The sequence below is a fragment of the Medicago sativa genome, chromosome 1 (genome assembly GCF_051527215.1).
Source record: "Medicago sativa cultivar Bolivia chromosome 1, Bolivia_mono, whole genome shotgun sequence".
Taxonomy (NCBI): Eukaryota; Viridiplantae; Streptophyta; class Magnoliopsida; order Fabales; family Fabaceae; genus Medicago; species Medicago sativa.
Window position 1 is genome coordinate 9,696,415 of NC_140749.1, and position 13,204 is coordinate 9,709,618.

Below are 13,204 nucleotides of genomic sequence, written 5' to 3' on the forward strand. Positions count from 1 at the left end.
TCAAACACAAGTCTTCACATCCTGAGGAGCTAATCATTGGAAACAAAGATAGTCCAAGAAGAACAAGATCACATTTCAGACAAGAAGAGTCAATGATTGGACTAATCTCAATGATTGAACCTACAACAGTTGATGAAGCACTTTCAGATGATGGATGGATCCTAGCTATGCAAGAAGAGTTGAATCAATTTCAAAGAAATGATGTGTGGGATCTGGTACCCAAACCTCAGCACAAGAACATTATTGGAACAAAATGGGTATTCAGAAACAAGCTGAATGAGCAAGGTGAAGTAACAAGAAACAAAGCCAGACTTGTTGCACAAGGGTATAGTCAACAAGAAGGCATTGATTACACTGAAACGTTTGCTCCAGTTGCAAGATTGGAAGCAATCAGGTTACTTCTTTCCTATGCAGTTAATCATGGCATAATATTATATCAGATGGATGTCAAGAGTGCATTTCTCAATGGTGTCATAGAAGAAGAAGTGTATGTTAAGCAACCTCCTGGATTTGAGGATATTAAGTATCCTGACCATGTTTTTAAACTGAAGAAATCACTATATGGCTTGAAACAAGCTCCCAGAGCTTGGTATGATAGACTAAGTAATTTCTTAATCAAAAATGATTTTAAGAGAGGACAGGTTGACACTACACTCTTCAGAAGGACCCTTGGGAAAGATATTCTTGTTGTGCAAATATATGTTGATGATATAATATTTGGTTCTACTAATGCATCTCTTTGCAAGGAATTTTCTAAGTTAATGCAGGATGAATTTGAAATGAGCATGATGGGAGAGTTGAAGTTCTTCCTGGGCATTCAAATCAATCAATGCAAAGATGGAGTCTATGTTCATCAATCAAAGTACACAAAGGAGCTTCTGAAGAAGTTCAAACTTGAAGATTGTAAAGTGATGAACACTCCAATGCATCCTACGTGCAACCTGAGCAAAGAAGATGAAGGAGCTAAAGTAGATCAGAAGCTGTATAGAGGTATGATTGGTTCTTTGTTATACCTCACTGCATCTAGGCCAGATATTTTATTCAGTGTATGCTTGTGTGCAAGATTCCAATCAGATCCTAGAGAATCTCATATGACTGCTGTCAAGAGAATCTTCAGGTATTTGAAGGGAACAACTAATCTTGGACTCCTTTATAGGAAATCCTTAGATTATAAGCTAATTGGATTCTGTGATGCTGATTATGCTGGTGATAGGATTGAAAGAAAATCAACCAGTGGCAATTGTCAATTTCTGGGTGATAATCTTATATCCTGGGCTAGCAAAAGACAAACAACTATTGCTATGTCTACAGCAGAAGCAGAATACATTTCAGCTGCAAGTTGTTGTACACAACTACTTTGGATGAAACATCAGTTGGAAGATTATCAGATAACTGCTAACAGTATTCCCATTTATTGTGATAATACTGCTGCTATTTGTTTGTCTAAAAATCCAATTTTGCATTCAAGAGCTAAGCACATTGAAATCAAACACCATTTTATCAGAGATTATGTTCAAAAAGGAATTTTAGATATACAATTCATTGATACTGAAAATCAATGGGCTGATATATTTACTAAGCCTTTAACTGTTGAAAGATTTGATTTTATAAAGAAAAATTTGAACATGCACTTCGTGTCTGATTAAATGTTTGCTTGCTCCTGAATAGGATTTTAGGTTCTGAAGTTAGTTCAGAAGCGGTAGTCCATCAGAAGCTCTTTATTGAGGTTCTGAGGAAAACTCGCTTCTGATGATGACATCAGCATCTGAAGTCCAGAAGCTGGATTTGTTGCTTCTGAATAGTTGAATTAGTGGAAACGTTGGGAGTTACTTTTTAAAGTAACTTCTGGCCCACTAACTTGGTAGTTACTCTGTGAACTTCTTACGTGGCCTGTATGTGTTGGTGTATAACTAAAAGGGCAATGGTGATTTTAAAGCTTTGAAAGTACTTTTCACGCGCCCCCAATTTTGTCATTAATGTTATGTTTGTTTGTCTCTTTTGAATTGCAATCGTTTTACTTTTAACACTTTGTCAATTCACACACTACTCACTCACAACAAACACATTTGCTCTCAAACCTTTTGCGAAGTAAGCGCATTCTCTCAAACTTAGAACCCTAAAATCTTCATCTTCTTCAAATCTTCGTCAATCATCAAATGGCATCATCAAGCTCGCAACGAGAAGATTCAGTATCTACTTCACGAATGGTACCTGAATATGACTACAGAGGAAGAAGCATGAAATTGGAAGAATGGGATTTGCAGGTTCAGATAGAGAACCCAGTGGACTTTGATTCTCTGAATTTTCATAGGTGTTCAATCAGAAGCTACTATGAAGAGCAAGGACTCATGGATTATTTTAAAATGTTGAATGGACCAACATATGAAGCTCTGGTTAGACACTTCTGGGTAAGAGCAAAATTTTACAACAAAGCAGCATCCTTATCTGAGGAAAGTCAAATGGTGCTAATGTATCCTGAATTAGAAGGGAAAACAAGAGAAGAAATGGGTCTTGCTCCATTTGTTGAAGATGAAATCAGGTCCAGCATCTGTGGTATTCCAATAAGAATTGCACAATGGCACATAGAGTATGTTCTCAAGGCTGCAGCCTCTGGATACTACTCTGGAATTGATCTTTCAGATGCTGCTGAAAAACGCATTTGGAAAAAGCAAGCCAACTTGGTGATTTACAATTCTGAGAAGGAGAAGAAATATGCTGAATTGAGCATGGAAACCAAGATGCTTCTGAAGATTCAGAATGAGACCCTGTTTCCAAGTGGTGACTGTGTGAAGCCAAATCTAGCTCAGAAGGTCCTTCTCCAGCACTTCATCAAGAAGGAAAAGGTGAATGTGCCCAAATACGTGTTCAAGTACTTGGTAGAGTGTTTGAAGCAGAGTCAGCTACTGGATAAACCCTGGGTTCCTTATGGAAGACTCCTCTCAGAGATATTCTATCAAGGAGGTATCTTGAACAGTCTTAGTCAATCTCAAGGCTTTACAGATCAGCTACTTGACACAAAAACTGGAAAATTCATTAATGCTCATACTCTATTGAATATGAAGCTAATCAGTGAAGTCACCAAACTTCAAACTGATTTAAGTGAATCACTTGTTATGTCTGATCTTATGAAGGATTTTCCACCCATCTGCAAGAAGGATCCCATTGAAGTGCAATTGTACTATATCAAGGAACATTTTGAGGCAACCAATGAGAGAATCAGATTGGAAGATATTCCAGAGGAAATGTATGGTGGTGCTCTGCCACGAGCCAGAGGCAGAAAATCAAAAAGGAAGATGACTGCTGAGCAATATCTAGAGGTTGAACAACCTGCTAAAAAGGCAAAAGTTGCTGCTGACAAGCTCAAAATTGGTAGTTCATCAGTACCTTCTATTGAAGAAGCCATTGAAGACATGGACTCCAGGATGATCATGGGTGTTGACATTTCTCTTGATCAACCTGCTATACCAAAGAGGAAGAGAAAGCCAGCCTTGAGGAGAACCAAGGATTTTCCTCACATCACCTTAAGAGCTCAAGCTGCTTCTGATTTGAAGTTAAAAGAGTTACAAGAGAAGAAAGCAGCCGCTGAAAAAGTTCTGGAAATTGCTGCTGAGCTACGAGAGTCTGTAGTTTCAGAAGCCAAGCAACTGTTGCAGATGTCCAGTGAATCTGCTAAAGAGGATTCTGATCCTGAACCAGAAAAGGTAATTAATATATCATCAGATTCCGCATCCGCATCATTATCAGATTCTGATGATGATGTACCCCTAGCTCAACTTTTTCAAAAACCAGTAAAAAGCCAATCAACATCAACCAAAACCAACGATAAGCCCTCTTCGTCAACTTCTTATGAACCAGTTGGCCACATAATTAATGAGAAGTTAGCTGAACTGGCTGAGCAGAGAGAAAGAGTCATTGATTCTATCTTTCGCCTTAACCCTCAACCCCTTTGCATTCAACCTCTCAACATGATTCCTCCTGAAAATGTTGAGTCCACCTCAGAAAAAGCCTCTGAAACAACTCCAGAAGCAGCTGCTTCTGAAAATGTTGTTTCAGAAAACCCCCATCAACAAACACCTGAACCACATAAACCCACAACACCCCCTCAATCACCAATAGCTACCACTGACCCCCAACTCAACACTCAAACAACAACTTCACCACAACAACCACCATCTGAAACTGAATTTCAACCTTTACCTGAACACTCTCCTGAACCAACTCCCATGGATGTTGACATCTCTCTAGTCAACATTCAAGCCTCAACCTCCACCACACACATTGATTCTGACCAGCCCTCATCTTCAAACACACAAACACTCCTTACCATTCCAGTTCCTAACCCTATTCAAGATTTAGAAATCAGTGATTCTGATCTTGAAACCCTTGATCATCCCCCCACAAACATCCTGGAATCTGGATATATTAATTCTGAGCTTCTGACAATCTTGAGTCAGATGCACAATCTGGTGGATCAAAAAAGGACAATTGATCTCACAGGTGCATATGAAGACTCCTGGGCATCTCTTCAGAACCGGGCAGCTGGGCTTATTGAAGAAATCAAGGCCAAATGCATCAGAGTCAAGCAAGCTTCAGTCAGAAGGGTAATGGAGCATGTGAATCAGAGTCTGAGAGTAAGAAGCTCTACACTGCTCCTGGCAAACCAGCCTTTCTTCTTTGAAACAGATTACTTGACCAGAGAAGCAAGGTTGTGTAAGCTTCTGAAGAAACAGATGGCACAGCAGCAGCAAGAAGCTAGAGAAAGGGAACAAGCTCTTCTTCAGAGGCAACAACAACTTGAAGAATTGTTGAAGAAGAAGATTGAAGAAATGGAAGAGATGAAGAAACAACAACAAACCAACACTTAGTTGCACACCCTTGTGTTTTTCTTTGTTTGTTGTTTGTTTTAAAATTTCTTAGTCCTTGCTTCTGAAATCATCTTGTCTTATTTCTTTTGCTTCTGAATGCTTACTGATTCTGACTATTTAGCTGCTTCTGACAATTGAATATATATGATTTTTGCTCTGATTTATTTAGTTCATTGCTTAGTATACTCTCTCACGTTTGAGTTTTTCTCATATCTTTTTTGTCTTTTGTGCTTAGATTTATTTCAATTTTTTTTGATAATGACAAAAGGGGGAGTATATGTGACAAGTATTTAAAGGCTCTGAGCCCCATTAATGACATTTGAATTTTTTGAAAAACTTCTATCATTTTTTTTACCTTATTGGTATAGGCTATGAACGAAAGAAGGAGTATCAAAATTCAAGTATAATTAATTGAACCATTCTTCTTATCTATAAGTTAATTCTTTCAATGATTCAATTTTTAAGCTCTGATAATATTATTGCGCGAAAAATGAATTTAATTAACCTGGATAGAACTTAGGGGGAGCTTACAAACCTCACCTTAAAGACTATCAGACTCAGGGGGAGTTTGAGCTTACAAACCTCAGATTCTGAGCTTACAAACCTCAGAACCCCAAAGTCAACTTGTTAATTAGATTAACAACAATTGATCAATTTTTAAATACTTTTGTTTGTCATCATCAAAAAGGGGGAGATTGTTGGAACAAAATGTGTTTAACAATGAACCTTAAAGAGTTTTGATGATAACAAGGTATTAAAAATTGTAAATTGGACTAGCTAATATTTGTTCAAGTGTACAGGACCATAATTATAAAGTTACATCATCATTGGTTCTGAATAAGCAAATAAAGAGCTATGGAAACAACAAAAAATTTGAAGCTTGGACGCTCCTGAAGGCAACTTGCTACTGAAGAGAAAAAGCGCTCCTGAAGTCAAGCTGCTCCTGAAGAAATAGCGCTCCTGAAGTAAGCTGCTCCTGAAGAATAGTGTTTCTGAAGACAAGAGGTCCAGAAGCCACATTATCAGAAGCCGCATCATCAGAAGCTGCAGAAGTCATCTCATCAGAAGCTGAACCATCAGAAGCTGCATCATCAGAAGCTGCCTCATCAGAAGCCATTTCACCAGAAGCTGAATATCAACTGGATTTGCAAAGAATCAAGAATTGAAGAATTATCAATGCAAAAGCTGTCTATTGGATTCGAAAACACAAACAAAGGATTAGTGGAGCTTGCAACGGTCATTTCAAAGGTGTTTGAAGGCGTGTGTTTGCAATTTGGACGAAAGCGTTGACATTGTACTTTGTACGAATTGTACAACCACGTTCTCCACTACTCTGTTTTGTGTCTGCGCTTCAAGACAAGAAAACAGCTCCAGAATACGGTCTCGCCTGCATAGATGTTCCTTTGGATAAGGAATGGATTTCAAATTTGTTCTTCATAGGACAACAACCAAATCAGGCAAAAGATCATTGGTGAAAGATCAAGCTTCAACAACGACTCTTTGGTGTGCTGGCAATTTCACAACGTCTCTTTCACACCTCTATATAAAGGAGTGAAGACCTAGAGAATTGGTAATGCAAGAACGCTGAACGAAAGACTCACAAGATTTTCACAAGTACCAAACCTCTGCTGAAATTGTTCTGCATTCACTTAGAATTTCTGTGTCTCAAAGTCATATCTTAGAAATTCTTAAGTCCATTGAGTCTGTATCTGATTTGTATTGTGAGCACCTCTGATTGTATATCAAGTGTTCAAACTTAAACAATTTTCTGTGTAATTTTGTTTAGTTAGGAAGTCTCTTGCAGTTGTGCTTGAGCAGGAAGTCTCTTGATTGTGTTCTTGAGCAAAGGAAGTCTCTTGCTTGTGTGCTTGAGCATTGGAAGTCTCTTGCTTGTGTGCTTGAGCAGTTGTAATCAGATATTACTCATAGTGAAATCTCCTTGGAAGTGCAAGGGGGACTGGACTACTTCCGGATTGTGGAAGGAACCAGTATAATTGCTTTGTGTCGTTCTTCTTCTCTCTCTCTGTTTTATTCCGCTGCATTTAGATTCTGATCATCACTTCAGAAGCTGTCTCACTTAGCTTCTGATCAGTGTATTCAGTTTTTAGGAGAAACGAAGAATTTTTAAAAACACAATTCAACCCCCCCTTCTTGTGTTTTTCTCACCTTCATATATGCGGTACACCCATAGGTGAAAATAACTACCGTATACATGAGGAATCCCCACCTAACACCGAAAGCAAGAGGAAAATTAAACCTGCACAAAACAATCAAAAGTCATGCGCTGTTTGCACCCGCTTTATTGCAGGATAGTATACTACTGGATAGTATACTACTGGGTATAATTTTTTTTTTGAGACCCATCCTTGGGGGAGGCCCAGCTCGGTTGAGCTGTTTGCACCCCCTCAAGGCCGGCCCTGCTACGATATAATGTTGTTAGGTTTCTTTCCTTATCACACAACATTTTCAATTTTTACTGTTGTTGACATGCAACACTCTTCAATTTTTAGGAATATACAAATTATAAAATATCCATCCATGCCATTTTGCATATGAAACTTCATTTTCATTAGTGACAACCCAACCTTTTCCAAAAGATTTCAAAATTTCATCACTCTAAAGATAAAAACTCTATTTTTATATTTAGTTTCAATAAATCCATAAAAATTAAAAACCAATACTTTATGCTTAAATAAACCATTTCTCAGCCGTGACATGAATTTATTCTATTTATCATTTGCTTGAATAAACATATAGACGAACAATAAATTATTTCAAGTATAAAGAGATTTAAGTTTTTAAGTATGTGATCACGAGTTCGAACCCTCACTCTTGTATATAGAGAAAATCGAAAATCTTGTTGAAATGGGAAAACATACTTTATGTGGTAAACAAGTTTTATTAGTCATCTCTCCTCAATATAAAATATCATATATATTATTACGTCATATATCAAATAACTTTTTTTGAAGAAGACATATGTATTAGATATTATCCAAGGTAATATTTGTTTTTCCTTAAAAATAATGCATTTTTTTAATTCTAATTTTATTTTATTTCTTAAAATGAACCTTGACTTGACCCGTCCTAACAGATCTGATTTAAAACTTTACGTAGAAACCAAATAATGAAATAACCATTTTAGCAAGTAACTACCAAATCATGTAAAAAATTCCTATCCAAACTTCCATTTCTACCCTCACTCCAAAACAAAAATCACCACGTGTCACAATCACAACCGCCAAAAACACAAACCGGACGAAAATCCAACCGTAGAAAAACTTCATCTTTGATCTTGTTCTTCACTCCCTTATTATATCATCACTCAAACAACGAAATCATTCATTTCATTCACTTCACACACACACACAGATCTATCTATCTATCTCAAACGCTACGCTATGGCGTTTTCGAGATCCATCGCGTTCTCTTCAATTCTTCTTCTTCTCTTCATCAATGGTAGCTTCTGTTTCTATCTCCCCGGTGTTGCACCACAGGATTTCCAAAAGGTTCGTTTCATTTCAATTTCAATTTCAATTTCAATTCCGATTTCATTCGCACATTTTAGGTTTTTCGAATTTTGAATCACTCTTTTATGAATCGCTTGATCTGTATGTTCGAATCTGAGATCTGTGATGATTTGATGTAATTGTTTGAATTTTATTGGTGATGAATTGGATATTGTTGTGATGTTGATATGTGTGTGATGATTATTGAATGTGCGTTCGAATGTTGTTGTCATTATGGTTTTAGTTAATTTTTTTGTTAATTTAAGTTCGATCTGCTGTTAGTGAGTTTTTTTTAGTTAATTTGATTGTAATTTGTAATTAGAATTTGGGAATGTTTAGTTTTTGGCTGTGGATGCATGTGGTGTGAGGTGTTTGAAATGTAACAGTAGGAGATTTGTAGATTAGGATTTAGGAGTATGAATCGGTGTGTAATTTATTTTATGATGCAGAGGTTTTTAAGACATTTGTGATATTCTAATAAGAGTTTAATTTTCATGCAATGTCGGTGTGGGTAAAAAGTTTTACACTCTCGGCAAATTACAAACAATCATGTGTGTGACTTTGAAAGTGGTTATGATAAAAGTCAAACGTTTCTAATGATCTAAGAGTTATAATTGGTTGACAGTATTTTACACTGTCAGTGTATATAAATTGAATCCTTTTGTTTTTTGAACAACAAAGTTTATTAAGTAATAAAGAGAAGTACAAATAGTACTTAGCCCACAAGACGGGAAAAGTACACGGGGTATATGAATTAAATCCTTCTAATAATTCTAATAAGATAAGTGATTTGAGTTTTGATGTATGAATCTAGAACTTCAGAGAGAGAAAGTTAATTGTCATGTGTAATTTGTTGTGTGTTTTTTAATCAATGTTGTCAAGTGGTAGCTATAACATAATGAAATTTTAACAAATAGTTATTGTTTTGTGATGTGATTTAGTAGAAAGTGTTGTCAATTAGAGGATATAGCTACTGTAGGGTAGTAGAATTTAAACAAACTATTATTTTCTGCGATTCGCGATTGACAACACTTTTCTTTTTTTATATAAAATTGCATCAAATTGTGCTTGTTTGGTTTGGTGTGTCGTGAACACACGAAGAATTCTGCCACTATTTTAGCCATGGTTTGTGGCTTTTACGTCTTGTGAAGCCTCGTTGTTCTGTGATTGACAGATGAGTTTGTAGATTTTCTTTTGCCTACATGTATTTGGGCGAGCATTTTGGTAAACATGGATTTTAATGGAATTGACATTGCAAAATTGATTTGGTTACGATTGAGTTTAAAGTGAAGTGATCTATGTTTGTATTCTTTACCCTGAAGAATGCTAGTTTGACATAAAAGTTAGTAAATATTTTTCAGCTCGACACAATTACTTATACCATTTCTAGTAAAAATAAGGTTTGAAAGCAAATTCAAATTTGTCACACAGTAACCGATGACTTGTATTTTCACTAAAATCACATTTGACACAAGGTAAAATAACTTCTCATAGTCTTCATTGGGAAACCGAACACTACAGTTTACTCGTTCAATTTGAGGTTTCTGTGGTATTTATTCTCTATTTGTATTCTACATTCAATAATTATATTCCGTCACATTCACTCGACTACCCTGTATTTTCCGAGGTGATGTTAACCACCTACAATAAAGTTTTCTGGCCTTCATTTATCTCTTTAGTTTTATTTCCTACCCTTAAGTCCCAACTTTCTTGTATTCAAATTTTAATTAGTATTGATTATTCAGATTTATACATAGATCTACTTTTAGACTGACTATTCCAATATTACATGGTGCAGGGAGATACATTGCAAGTGAAAGTAAACAAATTATCTTCAACAAAGACCCAGCTTCCATACACATATTATTCACTTCCTTATTGTCCCCCAGAAAAAATCTTGGATAGTGCTGAAAATCTTGGAGAAGTGCTCCGTGGTGATCGTATTGAAAATTCACGTTATGTGGTAAGTTTTATATGACATGTTATTGTTAACACTTGGCTGGATAATTGTGTTGTGGTCAGTGGTTATCAACTGATTTGCTCTACTCTCTGACATATTTGCAGTTCAAAATGCGCGAACCACAAATGTGCAATGTTGTGTGTAAGCTTAAAGTTGATGCCAAAACTGCAAAAGCATTCAAAGAGAAGATTGATGATGAGTATCGGGTGAACATGTACGGCGTGCCAGTAAATTGTCTTATATTTCCGTGGCTATTTTCTGCCACTATCTTGATATTGAAGATCTTACAATGCCTCTACCTTCTATGTGCAGGATTCTAGATAACCTTCCTTTGGTTGTTCCCATAAAGCGTGTGGATCAGGATTCTACTGTTTATCAGCTTGGTTTCCATGTTGGACTCAAAGGACAATATAGTGGGGTATGCTCATTATTCTATAAATCAACGTCGATTGTTGTGAATGCCAATTTTTTTCTTCTTGTGCTTACTATGTTGAAATACACAGAGCAAGGAGGAGAAGTTTTTTATACACAACCATTTGGCATTTACTGTCAAATATCATAGAGATTCACTCACTGAATCTGCCAGAATAGTGGGCTTTGAGGTTAAGCCATTCAGGTCTGTATGTCTGTGCTTGATTTGTTCTATGAATTCAGTCTGTCAAACCAGTTGTGGTATGCATTCTTACTGATTTTCGGTTCTGAATGATGATTTGCAGTGTTAAACATGAATATGAAGGGAAATGGGATGAAAAGACTCGCTTATCAACCTGTGACCCCCATGCTAAACATACAGTTGTCAACTCCAATACTCCTCAAGAAGTTGAAGAGGGAAAGGAAATCATCTTCACATATGATGTTGAATTCCTGGTGAGATCATCTTAATAAAACAGTGCTTGTATTATTACTACGTTTGAATACCTATTGGCTTGCATATGCCAAGTGGTTAAATATATGGTTTGGGCGGAGAGATTAATTTATCACTAAATAGACAAAGATTATTCTTCTCTAATTATTTTTGGTTTCTCATAAATAAATTTATATTTTCGCTCTTGCATCCAATTGTTATTGTTATTATTTTAGTGAAAGATGATGATGGAGTTTTTTTGCATAACCATTTACCTCTGCCTACTTGCAGGAGAGTGATGTGAAGTGGGCTTCAAGATGGGATGCCTATCTGCTGATGAATGATGACCAAATTCACTGGTTCTCAATTGTGAACTCATTGATGATTGTCCTCTTTCTCTCGGGCATGGTGGCAATGATTATGCTGCGTACACTTTACCGTGATATTTCAAAGTACAATGAGCTTGAGACCCAAGAAGAAGCACAAGAAGAGACTGGTTGGAAGCTTGTCCATGGTGATGTTTTTAGGCCACCAAACAACTCAGATCTGTTGTGTGTTTATGTTGGTACTGGTGTTCAGTTTTTTGGGATGATACTAGTAACAATGCTCTTTGCTGTCCTTGGATTCCTTTCTCCTTCAAACAGAGGTGGGCTAATGACAGCTATGCTCTTGCTATGGGTTTTCATGGGGATTTTTGCTGGTTATGCATCAGCCCGCTTATACAAAATGTTCAAAGGATCAGAGTGGAAGAAAATTTCCCTCAGGACTGCAGTCTTGTTCCCTGCCTCTGTCTCTGCCATTTTCTTTGTATTGAATGGTCTGATATGGGGACAAAAGTCATCTGGAGCTGTGCCATTTGGAACAATGTTTGCTCTGATCTTTTTATGGTTTGGAATCTCAGTTCCACTTGTTTTTGTTGGTGGCTATGTTGGATTCAGGAAACCTGCAATTGAAAATCCTGTGAAAACAAACAAAATCCCAAGGCAGATCCCTGAACAAGCGTGGTACATGAACCCGGCCTTCTCAGTTCTGATAGGGGGAATACTCCCATTTGGAGCTGTTTTCATTGAGCTGTTCTTCATTCTCACCTCAATCTGGTTGAATCAGTTTTACTACATCTTCGGCTTCCTCTTTCTGGTCTTCGTCATCCTCGTTATCACTTGTGCAGAAATAACCGTCGTGCTTTGCTACTTCCAGTTGTGCAGTGAGGATTACTTGTGGTGGTGGCGCTCTTACCTCACATCTGGCTCTTCTGCACTATACCTCTTTCTTTATGCAACATTCTACTTCTTCACCAAGCTTGAAATCACGAAGTTGGTATCTGCAATATTATACTTCGGTTACATGTTTATAGCTTCATATGCCTTCTTTGTTGTAACCGGCACCATTGGATTTTACGCATGCTTTTGGTTCACAAGGCTCATTTACTCATCAGTCAAAATTGATTAGTCACACTCATGACAGCTAGTGGTTTGGGGTAGCCTATGATACTTCCTAAAGAATGAGGAAAATCCGTGAAAGGATTTTGAAATTCAGGTACTATCATGTTCAGAATCAGATGTAACCTATTCTATACAATTTTGAATTGTGACGACACCGTTATTCTTTTGTTTCAACATATCTTATACTTGCCCGAGTTATCAAGTTCAGATAAGGTACTCTGCGCTCTGGTTCCTGTGTTATTTCTCACAGAATTACAAATTGGCTACATGTTAGATGATTTTTTAAGTCTTTTTGAATTGAAAAGAATATTCAATATGTTGAGAACTTTTTTGTAAGATGGTTTAATATTTTTAAATACTGAACGATGCATGCACCTTTTGTTTATTAGCATTAGCAATGTAATAAAACATGGATTGGTATGATTAAAATTTCATAATGGTGAGGCTGTTGGCTCCACTAGGTATCAATATTTAGACATTCAGTGCTCATTAATATCGTGTTATAATCATGAGTCATGAGTGACATTGTTCTCAAATGGCAAATAATATGAAGGTGTTCGCCAAAAATCCTGAACATGCAACAC

At 36.8% G+C, this 13,204-nt stretch overlaps 1 protein-coding gene across 1 annotated transcript; it reads left to right on the top strand.

Moving 5' to 3' along the window:
- The first annotated feature begins 8,209 nt into the window (after positions 1-8,209).
- On the top strand, positions 8,210-13,005 carry LOC146952446 (transmembrane 9 superfamily member 8). Its single transcript, XM_085702138.1, has 7 exons — positions 8,210-8,374; positions 10,173-10,337; positions 10,439-10,548; positions 10,647-10,752; positions 10,838-10,950; positions 11,051-11,201; positions 11,470-13,005. The coding sequence occupies exons 1-7, from the start codon at positions 8,267-8,269 to the stop codon at positions 12,625-12,627; spliced, it is 1,911 nt and encodes a 636-aa protein (XP_085558264.1). The 5' UTR covers positions 8,210-8,266; the 3' UTR covers positions 12,628-13,005.
- The last annotated feature ends 199 nt before the right edge of the window (positions 13,006-13,204 follow it).